This window comes from Salmo salar, chromosome 10, assembly GCF_965601325.2.
Source record: "Salmo salar chromosome 10, fSalSal1, whole genome shotgun sequence".
Taxonomy (NCBI): domain Eukaryota; kingdom Metazoa; phylum Chordata; class Actinopteri; order Salmoniformes; family Salmonidae; genus Salmo; species Salmo salar.
Genome location: NC_138300.1, coordinates 40,681,119 through 40,705,683, shown reverse-complemented (window position 1 = coordinate 40,705,683; position 24,565 = coordinate 40,681,119). Strand labels below are relative to the sequence as shown.

The window sequence follows — 24,565 nt, the reverse complement described above, 5'->3', positions numbered from 1 at the left end:
TGGGTGGCTTAAATCTAATTTCTGAACATAATACTGAAATTCTAGGGAAATGAGTGGTGGCATTTTGACAATACCACAAATTCAGGGCATTTACATCAAAATAAATGTAGACTATCCACAAAGATTAATTTTAAAACAACAGATGTTCCACAATATGGCATTTTGAAATAGCAGCTAAAAGAATTGTGGAAGTCCAAGTTATTTTCTTTACATTAGCACAACTTCAATTTGCCAAAAATGGGAAAAATGTCAAACCCAAAAATATATATGCAGTACCAGTCAAAAGTTTGGATACACCTACTCAATCAAGGGTGTTTATTTTTACTATTTTCTACATTGTAGAATGATAGTGAAGACATCAAAACTATGAAATAACACATACGGAATCATGTAGCAACCCAAAACGTTATAAAATATATTATATATTTGAGATTCTTCAAAGTAGCACTCTTTGCCTTGATGACAGTTTTACACACTTGGCATTCTCTCAACCAGCTTCACCTGGAATGCTTTTCCAACAGTCTTGAAGAAGTTCCCACATATTCTGAGCACTGCTTTTCCTTCACTCTGCAGTCCAACCCATCCCAAACCATCTCTATTGGGTTGAGGTTGGGTGATTGCGGAGGCCAGGTCATCTGATGCAGCACTCCACCACTCTTCTTCTTGATCAAATATCCCTTACACAGCCTGGAGGTGTGTTTTGCGTCATTTTCCTGTTGAAAAACAAATTATAGTCCCACTAAGCGCACACCAGATGAGATGGCGTATCGCTGCAGAATGCTGTGGTAGCCATGCTGGTTAAGTGTGCCTTGAATTCTAAATAAATCACTGAGTGTCACCAGCAAAGCAGCCCCACACCATCACACCTCCTCCTCCATGCTTCACGGTGGGAACCACACATGTGGAGATCATCCGTTCACCTACTCTGCGTCTCATGGCGGTTGGAACCAAAAAAAACATTTGGTACTCATCAGACCAAAGGACAGATTTCTACCGGTCTAATGTCCATTGCTCGTGTTTCTTGGCCCAAACAAGTTTCTCCTTTTATTGGTGTCCTTTAGTAGTGGTTTATTTGCAGAAATTCAACCATGAAGGCCTAATTTACGCAGTCTCCTCTGAACAGTTGATGTGAAGATGTTTCTGTTGCATTTATTTGAGCTGCAATTTCTGAGGCTGGTAACTCTAATGAACGTATCCTCTGCAGCAGAGGTAACTCTGGGTCTTCCTTTCCTGTAGCGGTCCTCATGAGAGCCAGTTTCATCATAGCGCTTGATGGTTTTTGTGACTGCACTTGAAGAAACGTTCAAAGTTCTTGAAATGTTCCGCATTGACTGACCTTCATGGTCTTAAAGTAATGATGGACTGTCATTTCTCTTTGCTTATTTGAGCTGTTCTTGCCATAATATGGACCTGGTCTTTTACCAAATATGGCTATCTTCTATATACCACCCCTACCTTGTCACAACACAAATGATTGGCTCAAACACATTAAGAAGGAAAGAAATTCCACAAATGAACTTTTAGCAAGGCACACCTGTTAATGGAAATGCATTCCAGGTGACTGCCTCATGAAGCTGGTTGAGAGAATGCCAAGAGTGTACAAAGCTATCATCAAGGCAAAGGGTGGCTGGCTACTTGGAAGAATCTCAAATATAAAATATATTTTGATTTGTTGAACACTTTTTTTGGTGTTCGATCTCTTCACTATTATTCTAGAATGTAGAAAATAGTAAAATAAAGAAAAACCCTTGAATGAGGAGGTGTGTCCAAACTTTTGACTGGTACTGTATATATTTAAAACAAAACAGTTATTGTAATTCTGTAAAAACAATTAACCCATCATTCGAAATAATTTAATCGTTTTGGTCAACTATATTTTGATAAAATTGAATAAAAACAGTATATGCAGTATTTAGTTAGAGTATCAAATGTAGCATTTTTTGTGGTAAAAAAATGTCTCCCTTTTAACAATAAACCATCATCACCGATATCCTACATATTAATAAGAGATTCCTGTCAATGCTATAATATTCTAAACCCAAAAAGCTTTACATGTTGATATCCTTGACAATAATATATCTAATCTTCAATTTGTCAACTTCTAACAATCTTTACATTTTAAATTAAACATTTTGACAAATACATCTTTACCACAAAGGTTAGAAAATACTATTTTAGGTCTAAATTCAATTAACACATACCAAAAACCTACAATAACATATTATTCAGACATATCATTTGTTTCAGCATTTAAATCACATATTTTAAATGTAGGCCTAAAATTGTTGTTTAATTATGTTCTAAAACCTTTAAATACAGTCTTATTTTTAAACAAAATCAATATGGGTTAAAATTCAATCTTGGCCGGGTATAAAAGATTGTGAATTAGGCAGAGGTTTCACTCAGTTAAAAGAAACGAAAAGTAATTTAATCTAGAATCATAAAAAAGTATTTTCCCCTTCAAAAAGTAATGAAAACCTTTCATTTGATAAACAGCAACAAACACTCTGTGTAATGTAAGCAGAGCCTGACCACGGCTGACTACGGTCCAGGGTGTTCTGTGGTAGACTGTAGGCTAGCCAGGCTCTAGCCAGGCTCTAGCCAGGCTCTAGCCAGGCTCTAGCCAGGCTCTAGCCAGGCTCTAGCCAGGCTCTAGCCAGGCTCTAGCCAGGCTCTAGCCAGGCTCTGGGTAAATTAATAAAAGTCACTCAGTCTGACGAAGGGTCATAACGGCATGAACCCTACCTCACAGACTGGGAAGAGCCAGAAACTACCACACAACACACACAAACAATTATCGACAATGCCAGTGAAAACACTTGCATAAAATTATTCACTTTGGTATGTATCAAAAACAACCGCAGCAATTAATTACATTACAGAAAGGTGGGCAATCTATAAAAAAACAAATTGGAAGTGAATTGACTGTCAGAAGTCGAATGCAAAATAACAAGTGTGTGTGTGTGTGTACATTCGTGCCTGTGTAAGTTTGTGCTTGCATGTGAATGTGTGTGTCATACTCGTACCAACGAGGTCTGCGGGGCCAGTACCCAGGTTCTCTCCTCGGATGGTGACCTTGGTCCATGAGGTGCCCTCGTTGGGTGAGATGCCCGTCACCAGGGGGGGCTGGTGGGCACGAGACATGGTGGTGGTCACGTGTGTGCAGGAACACAAAGAAAGTCAGTCAGCAACCTGTGAACACGGCAGGGGAGAGGGGAAAGACAGAAGGACACGTAACACGGATATTAGTCTAATACAGAAACCAGGAGACATAAAAACAGCTGTAATGTGTACAGTACAGCTATAGGCTAATGTGTTATTATTTATAAGCATGTATGAACCTTTATGTTTTATTATGCAGATTAGAATATCTTAAAAGGCTTATATTTAAAAGAGTTTCAAAGTGAAGGCTACAATGTCTACAAACACAGGAGGACATGAGGGTGCTGGTAGGAGCTCTGACTGAACTAAGAGAGAGAGAAAGAGGGGGAGGAAAGAAGGAATGTAAACCTCAGAGAGCAGGATAAATAAAGCTGCTCTCCCTCATCGATTCCACATAGCCTAACCTACACAACGTGTGTGTTTGTGTAAGAGACCCAATAGCTAGCCCTACCCTAATATATCTAGAGGGTGCATGTGTGTGTGTGGGCTATGTAACAGCAGTGGAGGATCCTCAGAGGAAGGGGAGAACCATCCTCCTCAGTGAATTTCAGAAAAGTTTAAAATTGTGAAATGTTTAAAAAAGTTAATCATTTTAATATAAAACTTTACTGAACAAAAATATAAAATGCAACAATTTCAATGATTTACCGAGTTACAGTTCATGTAAGGACATCAGTCAACTGAAATCAATTCATTAGGTCCTAATCTATGGATTTCACATGACTGTGCAGGAACGCCTGGGAGGGCATAGGCCCACCCACTTGGAAGCCAGCTCCACCCACTGGGGAGCCAGGCCCAGCCAATCAGAATGAGTTTTTCCCCACAAAAGGGCTTTATTACAGACAGAAATCCTCCTCAGTTTAATCAGCTGTCTGGATGGCTGGTCTCCGATGATCCTGCAGGTGAAGAAGCTGGATGTGGAGGTCCTGGGCTGGTGTGGTTACACGTGGTCTGCGGTTGTGAGGCCAGTTGGACGTACTGCCAAATCCTCTAAAACGACAATAGAAGTGGCTTATGGTAGAGAAATGAACATTCAATTCTCTGGCAACAGCTCTGGTGGACATTCCTGCAGTCAGCATGCCAATTGCACACTCCCTCAAAACATCTGTGGCATTGTGTTGTGACAAAGCTGCACATTTTATAGTGGCCTTTTATTGTCCCCAGCACAAGGTGCACCTGTGTAACGATCATGCCGTTTAATCAGCTTCTTGATATTCCATACCTGTCAGGTGAATAGATTATCTTGGTAAAGAAGAAAAATTCATAACAAGGATGTACACAAAATGTGAGACAAATAATCTTTTAGTGCCTATGGAAAAATTCTGGGATCTTTTAATTCAGTTCATGAAACATTGGACTAACACTTTACATTATGCATTTACATTTTTGTTCAGTATATTCACGTCACAAAATAACTGATTAAAACACAGTGTTTTGCAATGAAGGTCTACAGTACCCTCAACAGCACTCTGTAGGGTAGCACCATGGTGTAGATAGTTTCCGTCTTCCTCTGAGTACATTGACTTCAATACAAAACCTAGGAGGCTCATGGTTCTCACCCTCACACTGTAATTATGACAACTTCTGGAAGGACATCCTCCAACGTATCAAAGCTCTTGCAGCATGAACTGACATGTTGTCCACCCAATCAAAAGATTAAAGAATTAATCTTGTACTAAAAGCATAAGCTACAGCTAGCTAGCACTGCAGTGCATAACATTTGGTGAGTAGTTGACTCAGAGAGAGAAAGACAATAGTTGAACAATGAAATTAATTTATTCAAAACTGAAGAAGCGGGAAAGAGGCAGAGAGAGAGCTAGCTATATTTCAGTGTCTTTTTTTCACTTTCACTTACTTACTTGCGAACCCAGCTAGTTAGTTTAGCCTACTCAAACAGAGAGGGATGCTAGCTAGCTATGGCTATCCAAAACTGAACTCTTCCAAGGTTTTATTAATTGATTGCCTTCGGTGCCCACCAGTGTAACTGCTAAACATGGTTAAGCATGTTACTGCTCTGCAATTCACAATGAGTGCATAGGGGAGAGTGGGGCTGAATGTAACACCGGACAATTGTAGGGTAACTTGGGGTAGAACGCAACTCTACCTCAAAATATTTTTTGGGAAGTGACTTAAAAATGGTGATGAGACAGATAATATTTTTTGTTGATCAAGAGTAGTGGCAACCAGAGAAAGTGTTGGGGGAAAAACTTGTGACATGAAGTGGTTTCTGTGAGAAGTACAGGCTGGGTGCGAGTCACCCCAAGTTACCCCAACAGGTAGGCCTATATTATAATCACTTTGCATGTTTTTTGACCCATAAAATGTATCAATAGGATAATATGTAGTTAAAAGATCACATTTGGGATCTGGCTAATGATTAGCCCAATTGGGTCGATGTTTCAGCCTATTTATTTGCACTTTGCTGCATCAGTTGGGCAACAGGTTATAATGTTTATTGCTAATAGCTTACCTGTTCATATGGACCATGCATAGGCTATATACATGGCCCAATATGTTAAAATAATTTAAACAAATCATTTTACCAATGTGCTATTGGGCTCATTTCTGGAGTTGTAAATGATTTATTAGATGGTGTCAGCATACTTTTATTTTCAGTCATTTTGGAGTAGAATGTCCTTTTGAAAAGTCACCAGAACGGAGCTTCTCAATCCCCCCCACAACCTTTTTCCCCCACTGTCACTGACAGAACAAACACCAATCATCAACATAGAGATGATACTCCAGTGTGGAAGAGAAACAGCTAAAATAAAATGTGAAACTGTTTAGAATTGTATAAATTAAAATGGAGGAAAATATATTTGAGGAGGTCTAAAAAGCCTGTAGAACAAGTGGTGTCCAAGACATTTTCATCACAGATGTGTGTTAATAAACAGGTGCCAGGTCTGGTTGAGGTTGAACAACCTTGCCTCTCTGTAACCACTTTGCATTCTAACACTAAAGCCAAAACACGTTCTCTACAAACAAGGCAGGAGCTCACACGGAACGCAGCAGCAACAAGGGAACCAACGGTGATGCAGCAAATCTGTGGCAACATAATCTCAGAGTGTACATTTAGCCTACACTTGTTGAATATTTTTTGATAAACTCAACAAGTTTAATAAGGCTAAGTTCACAAAAGATACATGTTTAAAAAAATTAAAAAAATAAAAATACATAAAAAATCCTTCAAAATTATTCAGCACATTCACAAAAGCACACATCCAACCACTCCAGAGAGTGGCACCTAGCTAGCTACACACACAGAATGATAGAACAGCAATTCTACTAGGCTATAATCTGAGTTTACACACACACACACACACCCTAAAGAGATGGGGGTCTGATAACTCAAAAGGGATGTAGGCCTAACTCATGCAGCCTAACCTAACCTCCGCTGCAGTGTGCTTGTCAGAGGAAATCTAGGGGCAGGGGATCTGACATGGAGAAGATAAGAGGCTAACAGGCCTTAAACAAGCGCCTCGTCTGTCGTTCATCAAGCCCATATCTTTAGAAGGGGAGTTTGAGTGGAGGGGGCAGTGGGCAGTGGGGAATATAGGGGTTAGTCTGTCTTCTTCTGCACAGAATGTCTACAACTGTTGTGTTTCCTCAACAGGAGTGTTTCTATCCCCATCTTGTGTACACACACACACACAGGCTAGGCAGAATGACAGCTCTGCTCGGTTGCATGCGAGGGGCCCGAGCTGGCGCTGTGTGGTCTGTGTGTATGTGAGAGAGTGTGTGGAGGGATCTGTGCTGCGGAGTGGAGGGGTCTGGGCAGTGTGTGTGTGTGTGGTCTGGCTGTGTGGTCTCTGGCTCGGGCCTGGGGAGAGCCTGCTGACGGCTGGGATGAGAAAAGTGCGCTGTGTTTACTTTACTCTGGGGGCCATGCATGGACACGGGAACAGTGCCCAGACCCCTCCACTCTGTAACACACACACACACAGACAGAGCAAGGAGGCTCTTGCACGAGCCATACGTCACAAGCTAGTGGAACAACCCTGTCAGTGACAATTGAGGCATAGATGTTACATTTCGAATAAACATTTTATGTAGGACTATGTCCATTATATTGACCAAGCTCTTAGATATGACAGGAGCAGAAACAAAACTAAGCTGTATCAAAATGAACTCCAGAATAGGAATGCCTATTCAGGTTTCAGTAGGTTATTGTTAATTGCCATGAGTCATACTGTTACTGAAAAAATGTGGGGGAAAAAAAACAGGTAAGCTAAGCAACAGTATTTGCATGACTGCACTGTAGATTGTTTAACAGCAGTGTTTGTTTATTAGTTCTACAAACATCCTCTAGGGGGCACTAAAGGACCCTCTTTGGAAAGCCTACCTGAAAACCAAAAGGTAGGCTAGACACTGCACACAGTACATTAATAACAATTAAAGTCATATAAAAAGGCAGTTAAGGCCTGCTCTCTCATGTTCTCTCTGCCGGTTTCTTCTCACCATTCTTGTTGTTTATCCTGTGTTTATACAACGGGTGGGTCTAATCCTGGAAGCTGATTCGTTAAAAACGCATTCCAACCGATGTCTATTCCACAAGTTTACGTTGAAATGCCTATTTACTCGGTTCCATCTCACTGCGCAATCCACTGTCTCAGCAGCCCAGCCAGACAATTTATAAACTTGATCTCTAATGTAAAAAGCATCTAGAGATTATCTCCCATTTCTTTGAGACTAGCATTTGGTTTTCAATAACGGAGATTTGTATAAACCTTGCCATCTGTCTGTCTGACATTTGCAACATTGTTTCAGTATTGAAATTCGATCTCCAGCTGTCCCCTAGTAATGAACGTGTTGGGGTCGGGAGTCGGGACGAGACAGACAGGCAGGCAGCGTTTCTCAGCCAGTCGAAATCATGAATCAGCATCATTTTTATGGACATATACAAAGAAATGTCAATAGAAAACACATCAAAGGAAACAAAATGCTAGTTTGCAGTCTTTCCCACTTCAGTTTGAAGTGACCGTGTTAGCTGTGTTGGTGTTGTGTTAGCTGTGTTGGTGTTGTGTTAGCTGTGTTGTTGGCTAGCTCCTCTGAACAACAGTGTCCTGATGAAAGAGCACATTTTATATGCCAGGTGAAATCACGCATCATTAGCTAATTTATGGATGTATCCAAATAAAATGTCACTAGAAAACAGCTTAAACAAATGCAAATGCAGCTCCTTTGTTGTTATTCTGGCTGCACTGTTTGATGTGACTGTAAGTTAGCTGTAGTTGGCTAGCTAGAAAGCAAGGCATAAGAACGTTGCCAGCCAGTAGTATGGCAATAGAACATTTAGAATGAACAACTGGGTCGCGTTTATAGATATAGAACCGACAAAACGAACGAGCAGGCTTGGGTAGCAACCTTAGATTTGTGCCGGGGCTATATCTTGTGGAAGGATGAAATAGTATGAATAAATTCATCAAAATAAAGTTAATCAAAATATGTAAATCTATTGTTGAATATGTTGGTAAAACATCCGTAATGTGGCCAATGAGTAAGAAGATGTTTGATAATTAAGTGATAATCAACACACGTGCCCAATATCCTCCAAACACCGGCTTCTAGGGGATCATCACTTAATGATCAAACATATTCCTATTCATTGGCCACATTACGGATCCAGAAGCATCGTCTCTCTATAAATTGACATTGTTTACATTTAAGTGATATAGCAGATGCTCTAATCCACATAGAAAGATTTTTCATCTAGTCGGCTCAGGGATTTGAACCAGCAACCTTTCAGTTACTGGCCCAATGCTCTTAACCGCTAGGGTACCTGCCGCCCTAGGCAACACCTCCCAGTCTACGTTTTGCTCTCTCTCCCTCAGTGCCGTTGTTCTAATTGGGCTAAAATGGCAGGTTTGTTTTACTTGGAAAGGGACTTATAAACAGAGTGACTGCCCCTCTATTTGGTAGCTCTGTCACACTAGAGCCTACTAGGTCTTGATAAGCAACAGAAACAGAGCTAACAAGCCCAGGGAGAAAGGAGCTCTCTGGTTAGGGAAGACTGCATGTGGCCCAAGTTGCGTCCCAAATGGCACCATATTCCTAATATTGTGGACTACTATTGACCAGAGCCCTATGGTAGTGCACGAGCCTATAGTGAGTAGGGTGCCATTTGTGTCACAGCCGTTGTATGGTCTGAATATGAGAAATAACTTTTTTCATAGGAAGTATTTATACTGTATATTTATTTATACTGTATATTCCGTACTGGGGGACAAAAAAAATGTATGAAATGTATGCATTCACTACTGTAAGTCGCTCTGGATAAGAGCGTCTGCTAAATGACAAATGTAAAAATATTTAAGAACAGATGAAAACCATATAGGACTATACCCTAGGACATTTGCACACTTCAAATAATATACCCCACACACACGATGCCAGGACACTGTTCTGTTTTAGAAAGACGCTAAGGAGAGCAAATAAGAGTATTGTGATAGATACATATTTAACACAACCTAGGATGCGTGCACTAACAAACACACACACAAGCCAGCATTTAAGCACACACAGCACGCCCACACACACACACTTCCCAGGCAGTGTGTGTTGATCATCAGTCTGTCATATTGTCCCCCTCTGAGAGCTTGTCTGGGTTTTAGGGGTTTGGTTGATTTTCCCCTGCTGCTTAGGTTAATGAACTGGACAGGAGGAAAGGTTCTGGGGAGAGCGGAGGGCCGAGAGGGGGATAGCAGCGGCTTCACAGGGGGGGGGATTTCACTTACTGCTCCCAAACATAGGCCTTAAGTGGTTTATTTAAGTCATCTTATTCCTAAACTTTGACTTACTTACTACTTCCAGCATGCGTCCCTTTCGTCCCTCCTCATCTCTCTACTGCTACAGAAGGACTGAGTCACTGTGAGAAGGACCTGGGGGGAAGAGAGGGTAGGGTGAAGGGGGTGGTCAGAGAGATGTCCCCTTGGTTGTCAGGGGGGATATCCCTACTGGAGACAGCAATGGGTTTACAAACTGAGCTTGTTAAGGAAATCCTGATGTTAGCTCATGTTACACACAACTGGCCTGCCTATTCTGAATTAGACAGATAGTATGTAGTGTAATGGTCCACTTCGCTCTGGTCTAAGCTCTATATACTGCACTGTTTCTCATATCCCCATGTAGGACTGATTGACAGGTCAGAGGGAGTTAGGTGTATGTTCTGTGTGATGGTCTGGACTAGGGGCACAAAGGAACCCTTTCAGACATCTCCGTCTGCCCCCCAGACCGCCACCCTTGCCTGCCTCCCCATCAGCGCTGCTACCACTAAGCCTCCCCAGTACCCCATACTAACACTCTCCTCAGCCCCCCAACATTACACAAACACCAGATTCCATCAAAGATTCCCCTCAGTCTGAATGCACAGAGCTGGCCAAACATCATGGCCCTGGTATGACCGGCTCTGATCTCTGATCTGACAGGCTAGCGATTTAAGAAACCATTCCTCACTCAAAACTCACACCAGAACTCATACAGATTGCTTTGAACTGGCCCTCAGTGGCAGACTGGCAGGGGAGAGATAGAACACTGCCAAGTATTTCACAGACAGCATCAGTTAGGCTACACTCTCTGATGTGTGCATTAAAGGAAAAGTAATGGGATCAAATAAGTTTCAGAAGAGTGACAACAAGGCTCATACATAGGCTAGTTTTATTTTGAATCAAACGTTACATTTTGATAAAGCAGGAATCGATTACAAATAGACAACTTCAAAATCAGCACTATTGCGTAAAACAAACAACCAAATAATCTGACACGTAATATGTTGCCATTGCAGTGCCATTTATGTTTTTGGGCAGACAGACATTTTTTGTTATCGAATCTGTTGGCCAGTCAAGCCTTCCACAATGAGTCAGCACTTCTCAGCCAATCCCAACACAGGACAGTAAGAGGGTCCAGGAGAGGACTAGACCAGAGCCATTAGGCGTCTGGGTTTGGCTCTCTCCATCCCCTCTGTCTCCTCTCCCGTTTGTTATCCTTTGGCTGGCTCTGTTTGTCTGTTTGTTTGTCTGAAATTATATTTTTAAGATCTAACTTAAGCATAGGCACCAATTTCTCCTCTCAGAATCCTAGATAAATAAACAGAACAGTGAAATGTGGGCGTATGAATGCAGGCTGATGTTTGCAGAGGGTTTAAGATGTGGAGACAGAAAGCTACATAATGAGATGCTAAGGGGAGACAGGGTTTAAACCTTGGTAATGCCGTGTCATAAGTACAGTAACTTTGTTTACATACAAAAACATGGATCATCACAATGAGCGTGAGAAACAATGTTCCTCACAGTAAACCACAGACTAGACCTATTAAAATGTACAATACCAAAACAGCTCCTTTAGCCTAAATTGCAAACAAACAGTGAATTGAGTGGTTCCTTCTGCTAGTGTATCATGTTATTACAGGGTTATTACAGGGTGGTTACAGAGTTGTACCATGGCATTGATGAACACTGTTTCTGATTGGCTTGAAGGGCATTCTAGAGCGTGCGTTATTTCCCGATAATGCACAGTAAATCGGCACGGTAGAATTCAATGGCTATAGTTCATTCTTACATGTTTTGTTTGAGCTGCTTTTGAAAGCAAAAGTCGAATTGAAAACATTATTGATATTGTTGAATTTGATTTTTATAATAGCAAGCTAGGACTGATGGTTTGGTTATCTAAACTATCAAGTCTGTTTGTTTGGTTACCACGGCAACTACTGTAGCTATAGTATACAGTTCTACCGGCAAATGAACACATTCTAGTGGCAAATGTGTTAAATTATAGCCATGAAATAAAAAGGATAATCAACTCGGGGCTCTATGCGTTCTCTGGAAAATAATGCAACTCCGTGAAAGGTAATTTCCACTCCACTAGCACGTGTTTTGGAACACACCTTCCAAGTTGTTCATTACTATCATTATCATTAAGTTTGCCGATGACACAAGAGGACCGGGGCTGCAGTGGAGCAGGTTGAGAGCTTCAAGTTCCTTGGTGTCCATATCACCAACAAACTACCATGGTCCAAACACACCAAGACAGTCGTGAAGAGGGCACGACAAAACCTATTCCCCCTCAGGAGACTGAAAAGATTTGGCATGGGTCCTCAGACCCTCAAAAGGTTCTACAGCTGCACCATCGAGAGCATCCTGACTGGTTGCATCACTGCCTGGTATGGCAACTGCTCGGCCTCCGACCGCAAGGCACTACAGAGGGTAGGGCGAACGGCCTAGTGCATCACTGGAGCCAAGCTCCCTGCCATCCAGGACCTCTATACCAGGCAGTGTCAGTGGAAGGCCATAAAAATTGTCAAAGACTCCAGCCACCCTAGTCATAGACTGTTCTCTGTGCTACCGCGCGGTACCGGAGCGCCAAGTCTAGGTGCAAGAGGCTTCTAAACAGCTTTTACCCCAAGCCATAAGACTCCTGAACACCGAATCAAATGGCTACTAGAGGTCAACCGATTAATCGGAAAGGGCGATTAATTAGGGCCGATTTCAAGTTTTCATAACGTTCGGTAATCTGCATTTTTTGACACCGATTATGGCCGATTACATTGCGCTCCACGAGGAGACTGTGTGGCTGGCTGACTACCTGTTACGCGAGTGCAGCAAGATGCCAAGGTAAGTTGCTAGCTAGCATTAAACTTATCTTCTAAAAAACAATCAATCTTAACATAATCACTAGTTAAACTAGTAATATCATCAACCATGTGTAGTTATCTAGCTTGTCCTGTGTTGCATATAATCGATGCGGTGCCTGTTAATTTATCATCGAATCACAGCCTACTTCGCCAAACGGGTGATGATTTAACAAGTGCATTTGCGAAAAAAGCACTATCGTTGCTCCAATGTGTACCTAACCATAAACATCAATGCCTTTCTTTAAAATCAATACACAAGAATATATTTTTAAACCTGAATATTTAGTTAATATTGCCTGCTAACATGAATTACTTTTAACTAGGGAAATTGTGTCACTTCTCTTGCGTTCTGTGCAAGCAGAGTCAGGGAATATGCAGCAGTTTGGGCTGCCTGGCTCGTTGCGAACTGTTTGAAGACCATTTCTTCCTTTTTTTATTTATTTAATTTATATTTCACCTTTATTTAACCAGGTAGGCATGTTGAGAACAAGTTCTCATTTACAATTGCGACCTGGCCAAGATAAAGCAAAGCAGTTTGACACATACAACAACACAGAGTTACACATGGAGTAAAACAAACATACAGTCAATAATATAGTAGAAAAATAAATCTATATACAAAGTTAGCAAATGAGGTGAGATAAGGGAGGTAAAGGCAAAAAAGGCCATGGTGGCAAAGTAAATACAATATAGCATGTAAAACACTGGAATGGTATATTTTCAGTGGAAGAAAGTGCAAAGTAGAAATAGAAATAATGGGGTGCAAAGGAGGAAAATAAATAAATAAATAAATACAGTAGGGGAAGCGGTAGTTGTTTGGGCTAAATTATAGATGGGCTATGTACAGGTGCAGTAATCTGTGAGCTGCTCTGACAGCTGGTGCTTAAAGCTAGTGAGGGAGATAAGTGTTTCCAGTTTTAGAGAATTTTTGTAGTTCATTCCAGTCATTGGCAGCAGAGAACTGGAAGGAGAGGCGGCCGAAGGAGGAATTGGCTTTGGGGGTGACCAGAGAGATATACCTGCTGGAGCGCGTGCTACAGGTGGGTGCTGCTATGGTGACCAGCGAGCTGAGGTATGGGGGAACTTTACCTAGCAGGGTCTTGTAGATGACCTGGAGCCAGTGGGTTTGGCGACGAGTATGAAGCGAGGGCCAGCCAACGAGAGCGTACAGGTCACAGTGGTGGGTAGTATATGGGGCTTTGGTGACAAAACGGATGGCACTGTGATAGACTGCATCCAATTTATTGAATAGAGTATTGGAGGCTATTTTGTAAATGACATCGCTGAAGTCGAGGATCGGTAGGATGGCCAGTTTTACGAGGGTGTTTGGCAGCATGAGTGAAAGATGCTTTGTTGTGAAATAGGAAGCCAATTCTAGATTTAACTTTGGATTGGAGATGTTTGATATGAGTCTGGAAGTAGAGTTTACAGTTTAACCAGACACCTAGGTATTTGTAGTTGTCCACATATTCTAAGTCAGAACCGTCCAGAGTAGTGATGCTGGACAGGCGGGCAGGTGCAGGCAGCGATCGGTTGAAGAGCATGCATTTAGTTTTACTTCTATTTAAGAGCATTTGGAGGCCACGGAAGGAGAGTTGTATGGCATTGAAGCTCGTCTGGAGGGTAGTTAACACAGTGTCCAAAGAAGGGCCAGAAGTATACAGAATGGTGTCGTCTGCGTAGAGGTGGATCAGAGACTCACCAGCAGCAAGAGCGACATCATTGATGTATACAGAGAAAAGAATCGGCCCAAGAATTGAACCCTGTGGCACCCCCATAGAGACTGCCAGAGGCCCGGACAACAGGCCCTCCGATTTGACACACTGAACTCTATCAGATAAGTGGTTGGTGAACCAGGCGAGGCAATCATTTGAGAAACCAAGGCTATTGAGTCTGCCGATAAGGTGATTGACAGAGTCGAAAGCGTTGGCCAGGTCAATGAATACGGCAGCACAGTATTGTTTCTTATCGATGGCGGTTAAGATATCGTTTAGGACCTTGAGCATGGCTGAGGTGCACCCATGACCACCTCTGAAACCAGATTGCATAGCGGAGAAGGTGCGGTGGGATTTGAAATGGTCGGTAATCTGTTTGTTGACTTGGCTTTCGAAGACTTTAGAAAGGCAGGGTAGGATAGATATAAGTCTGTAGCAGTTTGGGTCAAGAGTGTCCCCCCCTTTGAAGAGGGGGATGACCGCAGCTGCTTTCCAATCTTTGGGAATTTCAGACTACACGAAAGAGAGGTTGAACCGGCTAGTAATAGGGGTTGCAACAATTTCGGCAGATAATTTTGGAAAGAAAGGGTCCAGATTGTCTAGCCCGGCTGATTTGTAGGGGTCCAGATTTTGCAGCTCTTTCAGGACATCAGCTTCCTAACAAAGACTCACGAAAGTGCTGTTTGAATGAATGCTTACGAGCCTGCTGCTGCCTACCATCGCTCAGTCAGACTGCTCTATCAAATATCAAATCATAGACTTAATTATAATATAATAACACACAGAAATACAAGCCTTATGTCATTAATATGGTCAAATCCGGAAACTATCATTTTGAAAACAAAACGCTTATTCTTTCAGTGAAATACGGAACTGTTCCGTATTTTATCTAACGGGTGGCATCCCTAAGTCTAAATATTGCTCTTACATTGCACAACCTTCAATGTCATGTCATAATTATGTACAATTCTGGCAAATTAATTACGGTCTTTGTTAGGAATAAATGGACTTCTCACAGTTCGCAACGAACCAGGCGGCCCAAACTGCTGCATATACCCTGACTGCTTGCACGGAACGCAAGAGAAGTGACACAATTTCCCTAATTATAAGAAATTCATGTTAGCAGGCAATATTAACTAAATATGCAGATTTAAAAATATATACTTGTGTATTGATTTTAAAGAAAGGTATTGATGTTTATGGTTAGGTGCAACGACAGTGCTAAATCATCACCCGTTTGGCGAAGTAGGCTGTGATTCGATGAGAAATTAACGGGCACCGCATCGATTATATGCAACGCAGGACACGTTAGATAAACTAGTAATATCATCAACCATGTGTAGTTAACTAGTGATTATGTGAAGATTGATTGTTTTTTATAATTTAATGCTAGCTAGCAACTTACCTTGGCTTCCTGCTGCCCTCGCATAACAGGTAGTCAGCCTGCCACGCAGGCTCCTCGTGGAGTGCAATGTAAGGCAGGTGGTTAGAGCGTTGGACTAACAAGGTAAAAATCTGTCGTTCTGCCCCTGAACAAGGCAGTTAACCCACCGTTCCTAGGCCGTCATTGAAACTAAGAATGTGTTCTTAACCGACTTGCCTAGTTAAATAAAAGGTGTAAAATATATATATATGTGTGCCAAAAATACCGATTGTTATGAAAACGGCCCTAATTAATCGGCTATTCCGATTAATCGGTCAACCTCTAGTTATTACTGTTTTATTAAAGGTTTTTAAATGGTTATTACTGTGTTATCACCCATCCCTCCTCTCCCAGAATCCAGTGTGGTCTGTCCTGGACTACCCTGTAGTCAGACTGGGTCAGGGAACTGACCCAAGGACTGTGAAAACCAATGGCCAACAAACAAGCCTGTCAGCAGGGGGGACTGAGAGAGGGGAAAGAGTGGCTACCAGCCAGGTGGGGAAGAGGGGGGAGAAAAGGAATGACAGAGGTGAGACAGAAGTGCCACTGACTCCAAAAACATAACCCTTCCCTCACAGTCAGCGTAACTACTCAAAAAGACTGTATGAGAGGGGCCGGCCAGCAGGTGGGGGAGAGTGGAGAGAGAGGAGGGACAACAGGGGTGAGAGAGAAGTGCCACTCCAAAAACATTGCCCCTCATCAACCCTCCCACCCCTGCTGTAACCGCTCTGCTTCAACCAACCCTGGCTTAATCCTAAAGCAGCAACCACTGCTGAGAAAATGCCACAAAAATATAACCCGCTGTCGAGCATTCCACCAAAACAAACAAGCAGGGGCTGTCCGGCCCACCCAACATTTCCAATTAGAGCCCTGTGAGGGGGCAGGAAACGTCGCTGTGTTCTCCCCAGGGAGGAGGGTGAGGTACGGAGGTCCTAAAGGCTCCAACCACAGAGAGACAGAGACAGCTTAGCACTGATTTCCTGTGACATGCTATGTGTCAACTAAGGATGCACGATATATCGGTGAACATATCGGAATCGGCCAATATTAGCTAAAAATGCCAACATCGGTATCGGCCCGATGTCAAGTTTAACACTGATGTTAAAAACAAATGTCAACGCTACAGTGCATACCTATATAACGAAGGTACAGAACGTAATGACGCCACGTAAAATTTGGTGCTACGCGGGCAACACAGCATTCCTAACCTAGCCCACAATGTCTGCTGTGTGGATCGAGCAGTCAACAAGTCAAGCATTTGAAAGAGTACGAAAATTTCAGCGAAACATCGCAAAGGCGAAATCCATTAAAGCCAATATAATGGAATTCATTGCCCTTGACAATCAACCGTTCTCTGTCATAGGTGATGTTGGCTTTCGCCGACTGGTCGAGCACCGGTACACACTACCAAGTGCACTATTTTTCAGATGTTACACAGTAATACCGTCACTGCTATTTGCTTCACTACATAGATACTATAGAACGCCGTTTGGGTTTTTGCATGTCAAAAAAGATACAGTTGCACTGTCAAAGCTTCTACAAAAAAAGTCTGCAAACAAGCAAACACCGCCCACGAACGATGCGTTTACAATATCGCGTTGGTAATAAAGCATAAATTTGTTCGACTGCAACTTCTGGGGTAGCTAGCTTTAGCTTGGTACCTAGCTAGCACCAATACAACCAGCCTGAAAACCATGACCAATAGAAACTGCAGTCATTTTCATTATTCTTAGCAATGATTTAGGAATCCTTGTGAGTAAGTACTAGCTAGGTTGCCACTTGTTGTTCGCCTATTGAAATTGAACTTCAGATCATGAAAATAAATAGCTAGCCAGCTACTTAACCCTGTTGCCCAAAGCTAACGTTATAAGCAGCCAGCTAGCTTCATCTGGCTAGTGACGCTCGACCAGAGCGGGTTATGTGTTGTGAAGCTAGCCACAATAAGGATTAGGCACAATAGTGGAATTTGCGGTTTGCCTTCAAAATAAAAGTATGACATTGACAGTGATGCAAATTAATTCAAATAGTAGGATTGTGCCATACTTTTATTTAAGGCTAACTGCAAAGTCCACTATTGTGGCTAATCCTTATTGTGGCTAGCTTCACATCGATGGGTCAGACCACCATTAATCAAATAAAAACTGTCTTATAAATTAGGGCTATTTTACATGATGACACCTAGCTATATAGTTAGCTAGCTAACTACACCTACTGAAACAGATTATGACGTTTTGCTATGTTTTTAGAGAAGAACATTGTTTGCATCCATGAGCTATCTAGCTTTGTTTATGACCAGCACTGTAGGTGCACGAGACAACTTTACAAGCATCATAGCATACGTATCAATGAATCGTTGTGACATATGAAATACGAGTGATACTTTAATCAATGTGTAACTAGAGGTCGACCGACTAATCGGAATGGACGATTAATTAGGGCCGATTTCAAGTTTTTATAACACCCGGAAATTGGTATCTTTGGACGCCGAATTCTTTTTTTTACACCTTTATTTAACTAGGCAAGTCAGTTAAGAACACATTCTTATTTTCATTGATGGCCTAGGAACGGTGGGTTTACTGCCTTGTTCAGGGGCAGAACGACAGATTTTTACCTTGTCAGCTCGGTGATTCAATCTTGCAACCTTACGGTTAACTAGTCCAACGCTCTAACTACCTGCTTTACATTGCACTCCACAAGGAGCCTGCCTGTTACGCGAATTCAGTAAGAAGCCAAGGTAAGTTGCTAGCTAGCATTAAACTTATCTTATAAAAAACAATCAATCAATCATAATCACTAGTTAACTACACATGGTTGATGATATTACTAGTTTATCTAGCCTGTCCTGCGTTGCATATAATCGCTTAGGTACACGTTGCTCCAACGTGTACCTAACCATAAACATCAATGCCTTTCTTAAAATCAATACACAAGTATATATTTTTAAACCTGCATATTTAGTTAATATTGCCTGCTAACTTGAATTTCTTTTAACTAGGGAAAATGTGTCACTTCTCTTGCAACAGAGTCAGGGTATATGCAGCAGTTTGGGCCGCCTGGCTCGTTGCGAACTGTGAAGACTATTTCTTCCTAACAAAGACAGCCGACTTCGCCAAACGGGGGATGATTTAACAAAAGCGCATTTGCGAAAAAAGCACAATCGTTGCACGACTGTACTTAACCATAAACATCAATGCCTTTCTTAAAATCAATACACAGAAGAATATATTTTAAACCTGCATATTTAGCTAAAAGAAATCCAGGTTAGCAGGCAATATTAACCAGGTGAAACTGTGTCACTTCTCTTGCGTTCATTGTACGCAGAGTCAGGGTATATGCAACAGTTTGGGCCGCCTGGCTCGTTGCGAACTAATTTGCTAGAATTTTACGTAATTATGACATAACATTGAAGTTTGTGCAATGTAACAGGAATATTTAGACTTAGGGATGCCACCTGTTAGATAAAATACGGAACGGTTCCGTATTTCACTGAAAGGAAAAACATTTTGTTTTCGAGACTATAGTTTCCGGATTCGACCATATTAATGACCTAATGCTCGTATTTCTGTGTGTTTATTATATTATAATGAAGGTCTATGATTTGATAGAGCAGTCTGACTGAGCGGTGGTAGGCAGCAGCAGGCTCGTAAGCTCGTAAGCAAAAGGAACCACCAGCTTTCATATGTTCTCATGTTCTGAGCAAGGAACTTAAACGTTAGCTTTCTTACATGGCACATATTGCACTTTTACTTTCTTCTCCAACACTTTGTTTTTGCCTTTATTTAAACCAAATTGAACATTTTTCATTATTTATTTGAGGCTAAATTGATTTTATTGATGTATTATATTAAGTTAAAATAAGTGTTCATTCAGTATTGTTGTAATTGTCATTATTACAAATAAATAAATAAATAAAAATCGTCCGATTAAATCGGTATCGGTGTTGAAAAATCATAATCGGTCGACCTCTAGTAACAACTACGTAAAAAATGTATGAACGCATTAAATTATTATTTGACTTGCAGTCATATTCAGATCCTGATTGATCAACAAGCTTATTTGACACATCAAATAGTGTTATTTGACGTGTATCTTTTTTGACATGCAAAGACCCAAACGGCGTTCCATAATAATCCTGCTTGAGAATGAAACGACTGAACAAATGAACAACGAAACAGCACAGTAAGTGAAAGAAATAGGTTTTAATTACGTTTTACTGGTAATGGGGACATACGTAAATGCCAACAAAATAACCTTTTGGTCATTGTGGTGTGTTTGCGTGTGTGTAACCTTTATTTAACTAGGCAAGTCAGTTAAGAACAAATTCTTATTTACAATGATGGCGCGGACGACGCTGGGCCAATTGTGCGCCGCCCTATGGGACTCCTAATCACGGCTGGATGTGATAAAGCCTGGATTCGAACTAGGGACTGTAGTGACGCCTCTTGCACTGAGATGCAGTGCCTCAGACCGCTGCGTCCATATGTGTGTGTGTTAACGATTTAACTGTACTTGAATTCTTAAAAGGCCGCTAAATGTTAAATATCGGTTATCGGTATAGCTTTTTTTGGCAAGGAAAATATTGGATATCGGTATCAGCCAAAACTCTAATATCAGTGGTGTCAACCACAGAATGATACACACACAGCGTAAAGTTGTAGAAAATATTCAGTAATTACTAAGAAAGGTTTTACATTTTGGGGGAATTAAAAATAAAAAAAAATAAAAATAATACATTAACTGAGAGGCCTGCACACCCACCCACACAACACAATAATTCAGATCCTTTAATAAAGCTGAAAGGGGAACCACAAGAATACCATACCTATATTACTGTTAGTCTTCATTTTTCCAGTTGACGTTAAACATACTGTATTCCTAGGTGTGATAACAGGACATGGCTTGAGTCTCATTAACTTTGTGATACCTTAAGCTATCGACCGGCAAGGGAAAGAGCTGCCTGTGCAGTCTCTCTCCCTCTCCCCAATGCTCCAGCTGAAACAGCACACAGTGTACAATATGCGAGGACACACACACACACACACACACACACACACACACACACACACACACACACACACACACACACACACACACACACACACACACACACACACACACACACACACACACACACACACACACACACACACACACACACAGCAACAAGGGTCTGTGCTTTGACCTTTCATTTCTGAGGGTAACACAGCAGGGGTAATGTTCCTCTACCAATAAGAAGACCCCTCAACACTGATCCAACATGAAAAATGTGGCGCTCTGATACATTAAGGCAGCTACTTGCCTATCTGACACACTTAGGCCTACATCATTTTGATGATATCTAAGCTTAAAATCTTACAAATAGAAAACAAGCTTACCAGTAACTTACATAAATGTAGGCTTCTGCCAAGTCTCATTTAGATCAGAAGTCTGTTAAAGCAGTTCAAAATTGATCCAAGGAGACTAAAGACATCATTGTTATGTTGGCGCTAGGCTCTGTATGCTATAGTTTCAAAACACTGACCTTCTAGCTACCAATTATGGATGATTGAGAACACAGCAATATGCTGCTGTATCAGCGCAGCAGGATCATCTACCAAATGTCAATCACTAAAATCATGCCAATCAGGGTTGGAGGCTGTGCAGAGGCCGGGACAGTGCCTCAGGGCAGGCGAATCATGTCAGGCTCTATCTGGGGTGTAATCATGCAGTAACTGGCCATAATGAAAGACAAACAGCTCTACAGTGTGGGCTCAGCCTAACTACGCTCTGATGCAAGCAAACATTTTCATAATGATAATTTTACATTCTCAACATACTTCTATTGTTGTCATTGCCATGAATAGCAAATCATACAAGTAGGCTTGGAGAACACACACACAAACAGTAACACTTCAGCTACACTACACGCGTTGCCATCAATGTGACGTTCTATCTGCTACATAGTAACCCACCAAATTCAACTTTATTTCTCATTATTTCAATTCACAAGAACAGGCGTCAGCCATCGAGAATTAAACCTCGGCGCAACGCAAGCAGTATAGCAGCTGTCATTGATTCAAAGGAAGCATTCCCTCAATGGCTGGTGGCAATGCCGGACTCCCGATGGCTGCAGCGTAGCAGGGCCGTTAGACAGAACGGGGGCATTAGCAGTTTACTAAGGATACAGCAGTGTTAGGTATTGAGGCCAGTCAGGGTACACATCAATAAAACAAAACAACAAGGGCAAATGGCTATTGGTTTGACAAGCCACTGTTTCCATTCTATCCTGCAGAGCTCCTCTACATCTGCCTCTACAGAGTCAAATTTACACTTATAGCCCAAACACAGTGTATATTTCACGAGATTGGCATTACATAGGCCTATGCATAAACATCAGACTGTTACCGTGGTTACCCCAAGGAAATTCTGTCTGAAAGAAGTCGCACTAAAAAAAGACTACAAACCAGAATGCTGTACACTTACCTTACCTATTGTCTGTGCTGTTGGTCCTTTTGACGGTAGGAAGTGGAGATAAAATATCCACAGTAAAGTATTGTTTACCTGAGTTTTTGCGGCGCCTGTTCGTATTTTCAATCTCTTGACGCATTGCACGTGATGCACAATATGTAAACAATAGCCGAATGTAACAGAATGTTGTGACCAAAGCACTTTCTCTCGCAATCAGCTGAAAGTGCTTGTGAAATTTGCCAGCTGATTGCATGCGACAACGTTTGGTCTGTAGTACTGTTAAGCTCGGGCATTGTTTACACAATGTGCAAGTGTTTTGTCGCATGCGAATCACTTCAGAATTGTAAACACAAAACCGGAAATACAAACCGGCGTACTGAAAGTCGGGTTAATAACACTTCCCTGTTGATATTTTTGTCTCAGATTACCTCCGACATGAGGACAAAAACAGCTGACAACAGGTAAAGTAAGTTAAAATCACGTTTATTCAACATTCTGACTTGTAATTGGACTGATCGGGAATGCTGAAGCCAACATGTTAGAGCAGGGGTTCCCAAACTGTTTCACTCCCAGTAGGCAGGTAGATGGGTCAATGACCCCTTGAATGCGAATACTGGGGCGTATTTATTACGCCGACTCTGTTTCAAAATGTTTCGGGAGCATACGAAACAGGGAGGGTCCTACCTCAATTTGTCGAATAGAAATTCTCGTTTTACTTGCAAATCAACTAATGATTACATTCATATGAGCATGTCAACAGTTAAAGATGAGCAGGGTTGTTGTTTTTTGACAGGTCAGTTGACACAGAGCTAGCTAGGGCAACTACCGTTAATAGCTAAACATTTCTGAAGTTCGTTCGCTGTCAGCCGAAATACATAGACTCTTAACAACCATCAGACAAACGTACATCGTAGCGTGAGACCGTCTTGCGATATGAAGCTGGACACTGTTAGCGAACTATCGAGTTGTCTAACGTTAGCTAGCTGGAAATGGAAACAATCTTCTGAACTCTCTCTGAAGCGATACGAACTAAGACCATGATAAATAGTTCATATTTGTGTCACAACATTTAGTTAAATAAATAGATAACATAGGGTAACTTACAATTAAGTGCTGTTGAAAGAAAAATCCCAGCTAACCTTTTCCAAAATCAACTTCCAGGTTGCCACTTCCTGCAACGACCAGTCGGTGATGATATCATCACGCACTCTACTTTGCATCCCCTCAGAGCATAAGCTCACAATAGCTGAGTGGAGTGAGTAAAATGTTGATGGTAGTTACTCAAAACGCTTTATATAGCCAAAATGCATTTTATATATATATATATATATATATATATATATATATATATATATATATATATATATATATATATATATAAATAAATAAATAAATAAAAGAACATGAAAATAATATAAACATGTTGGTTTGTGAACTGTCAATCTCTCCATCTTGCCACTAATAGCAGTGTTGGCCTGGGCCCAGTTCACACAAACGTAGCCTACTTTATTCTACCAAAAATTCTATAACCTGGAATATCTTTAAACCATTCTGTATTCATCTCTGCCATGATGTTTTATTTTGATCATCCTCTAGGCATAGACATAGCCCATAGTACCATTACATGACACATAAGTCATTGGACGAAGGCGTCTTCTGTAGGGGGAGTTTTGTTAAGAGCCGCGACGCTCGGTCTGAACATTAATACGCATCGCATGCGGTACGGTTTTGGAAGCATAAGGACCTTATCTAACATATCGGTTAGAAATAAAAAAAAAAGTTTAAATTGATACTTTCTTTATAGGGTTAGTGTTTCCACACGGCCATATTTCAACCTGTGCTAATGATCTATCTGCAGAAGACAGACGGCACAAACGTGTTGTCACTGAAACATACTGTCTGCTGCAACTGTTAAAACCGTAAGTGTTTATTTTGCATTGATGTGATAGAAAGTAGAGGGATTTATATTTCTAGAGCCGTACCGCAAGAATCGATTCACGTTTAGAGTATTTGGCTGTTTTGGCTTCCAGATCAAATTCGCCCTTTAAACAGAACATGTAAGGTCCTTGGACTAAGGAGTAACATTAGGCACCTTTAGTCCAATATTGGGCTAGCATAGACATAGGGCTTGTTCGACATTGCAGCTGAGAGTGCATGCGACTGCCGACTGACCAGTGGTGACGTGTCATTGAG

General features: G+C 41.4%; 1 protein-coding gene across 10 annotated transcripts in view; it reads right to left on the bottom strand.

The window, feature by feature from the left end:
- The window catches only part of LOC106560366 (exocyst complex component 2), a 96,026-nt gene extending 72,443 nt beyond the window's left edge, over positions 1-23,583 (bottom strand). For 2 of the 10 annotated variants that reach the window (XM_082957012.1, XM_082957018.1), the window contains exons 1-4: positions 23,477-23,583; positions 9,960-10,040; positions 3,811-4,152; positions 3,027-3,192 (exon numbers count right to left, since the gene is read on the bottom strand). In XM_082957012.1, the coding sequence (XP_082813138.1) occupies positions 3,027-3,144 (118 nt within the window). In that variant the 5' untranslated portion in view covers positions 3,145-3,192; positions 3,811-4,152; positions 9,960-10,040; positions 23,477-23,583. Of the gene's footprint in view, positions 1-3,026; positions 3,193-3,810; positions 4,153-9,959; positions 10,041-22,465; positions 22,605-23,476 lie in introns of those variants that run through there. The other 8 variants (XM_082957014.1, XM_082957013.1, XM_082957016.1 and 5 more) reach the window with 8 other exon arrangements.
- Between the last annotated feature and the right edge of the window lie 982 nt (positions 23,584-24,565).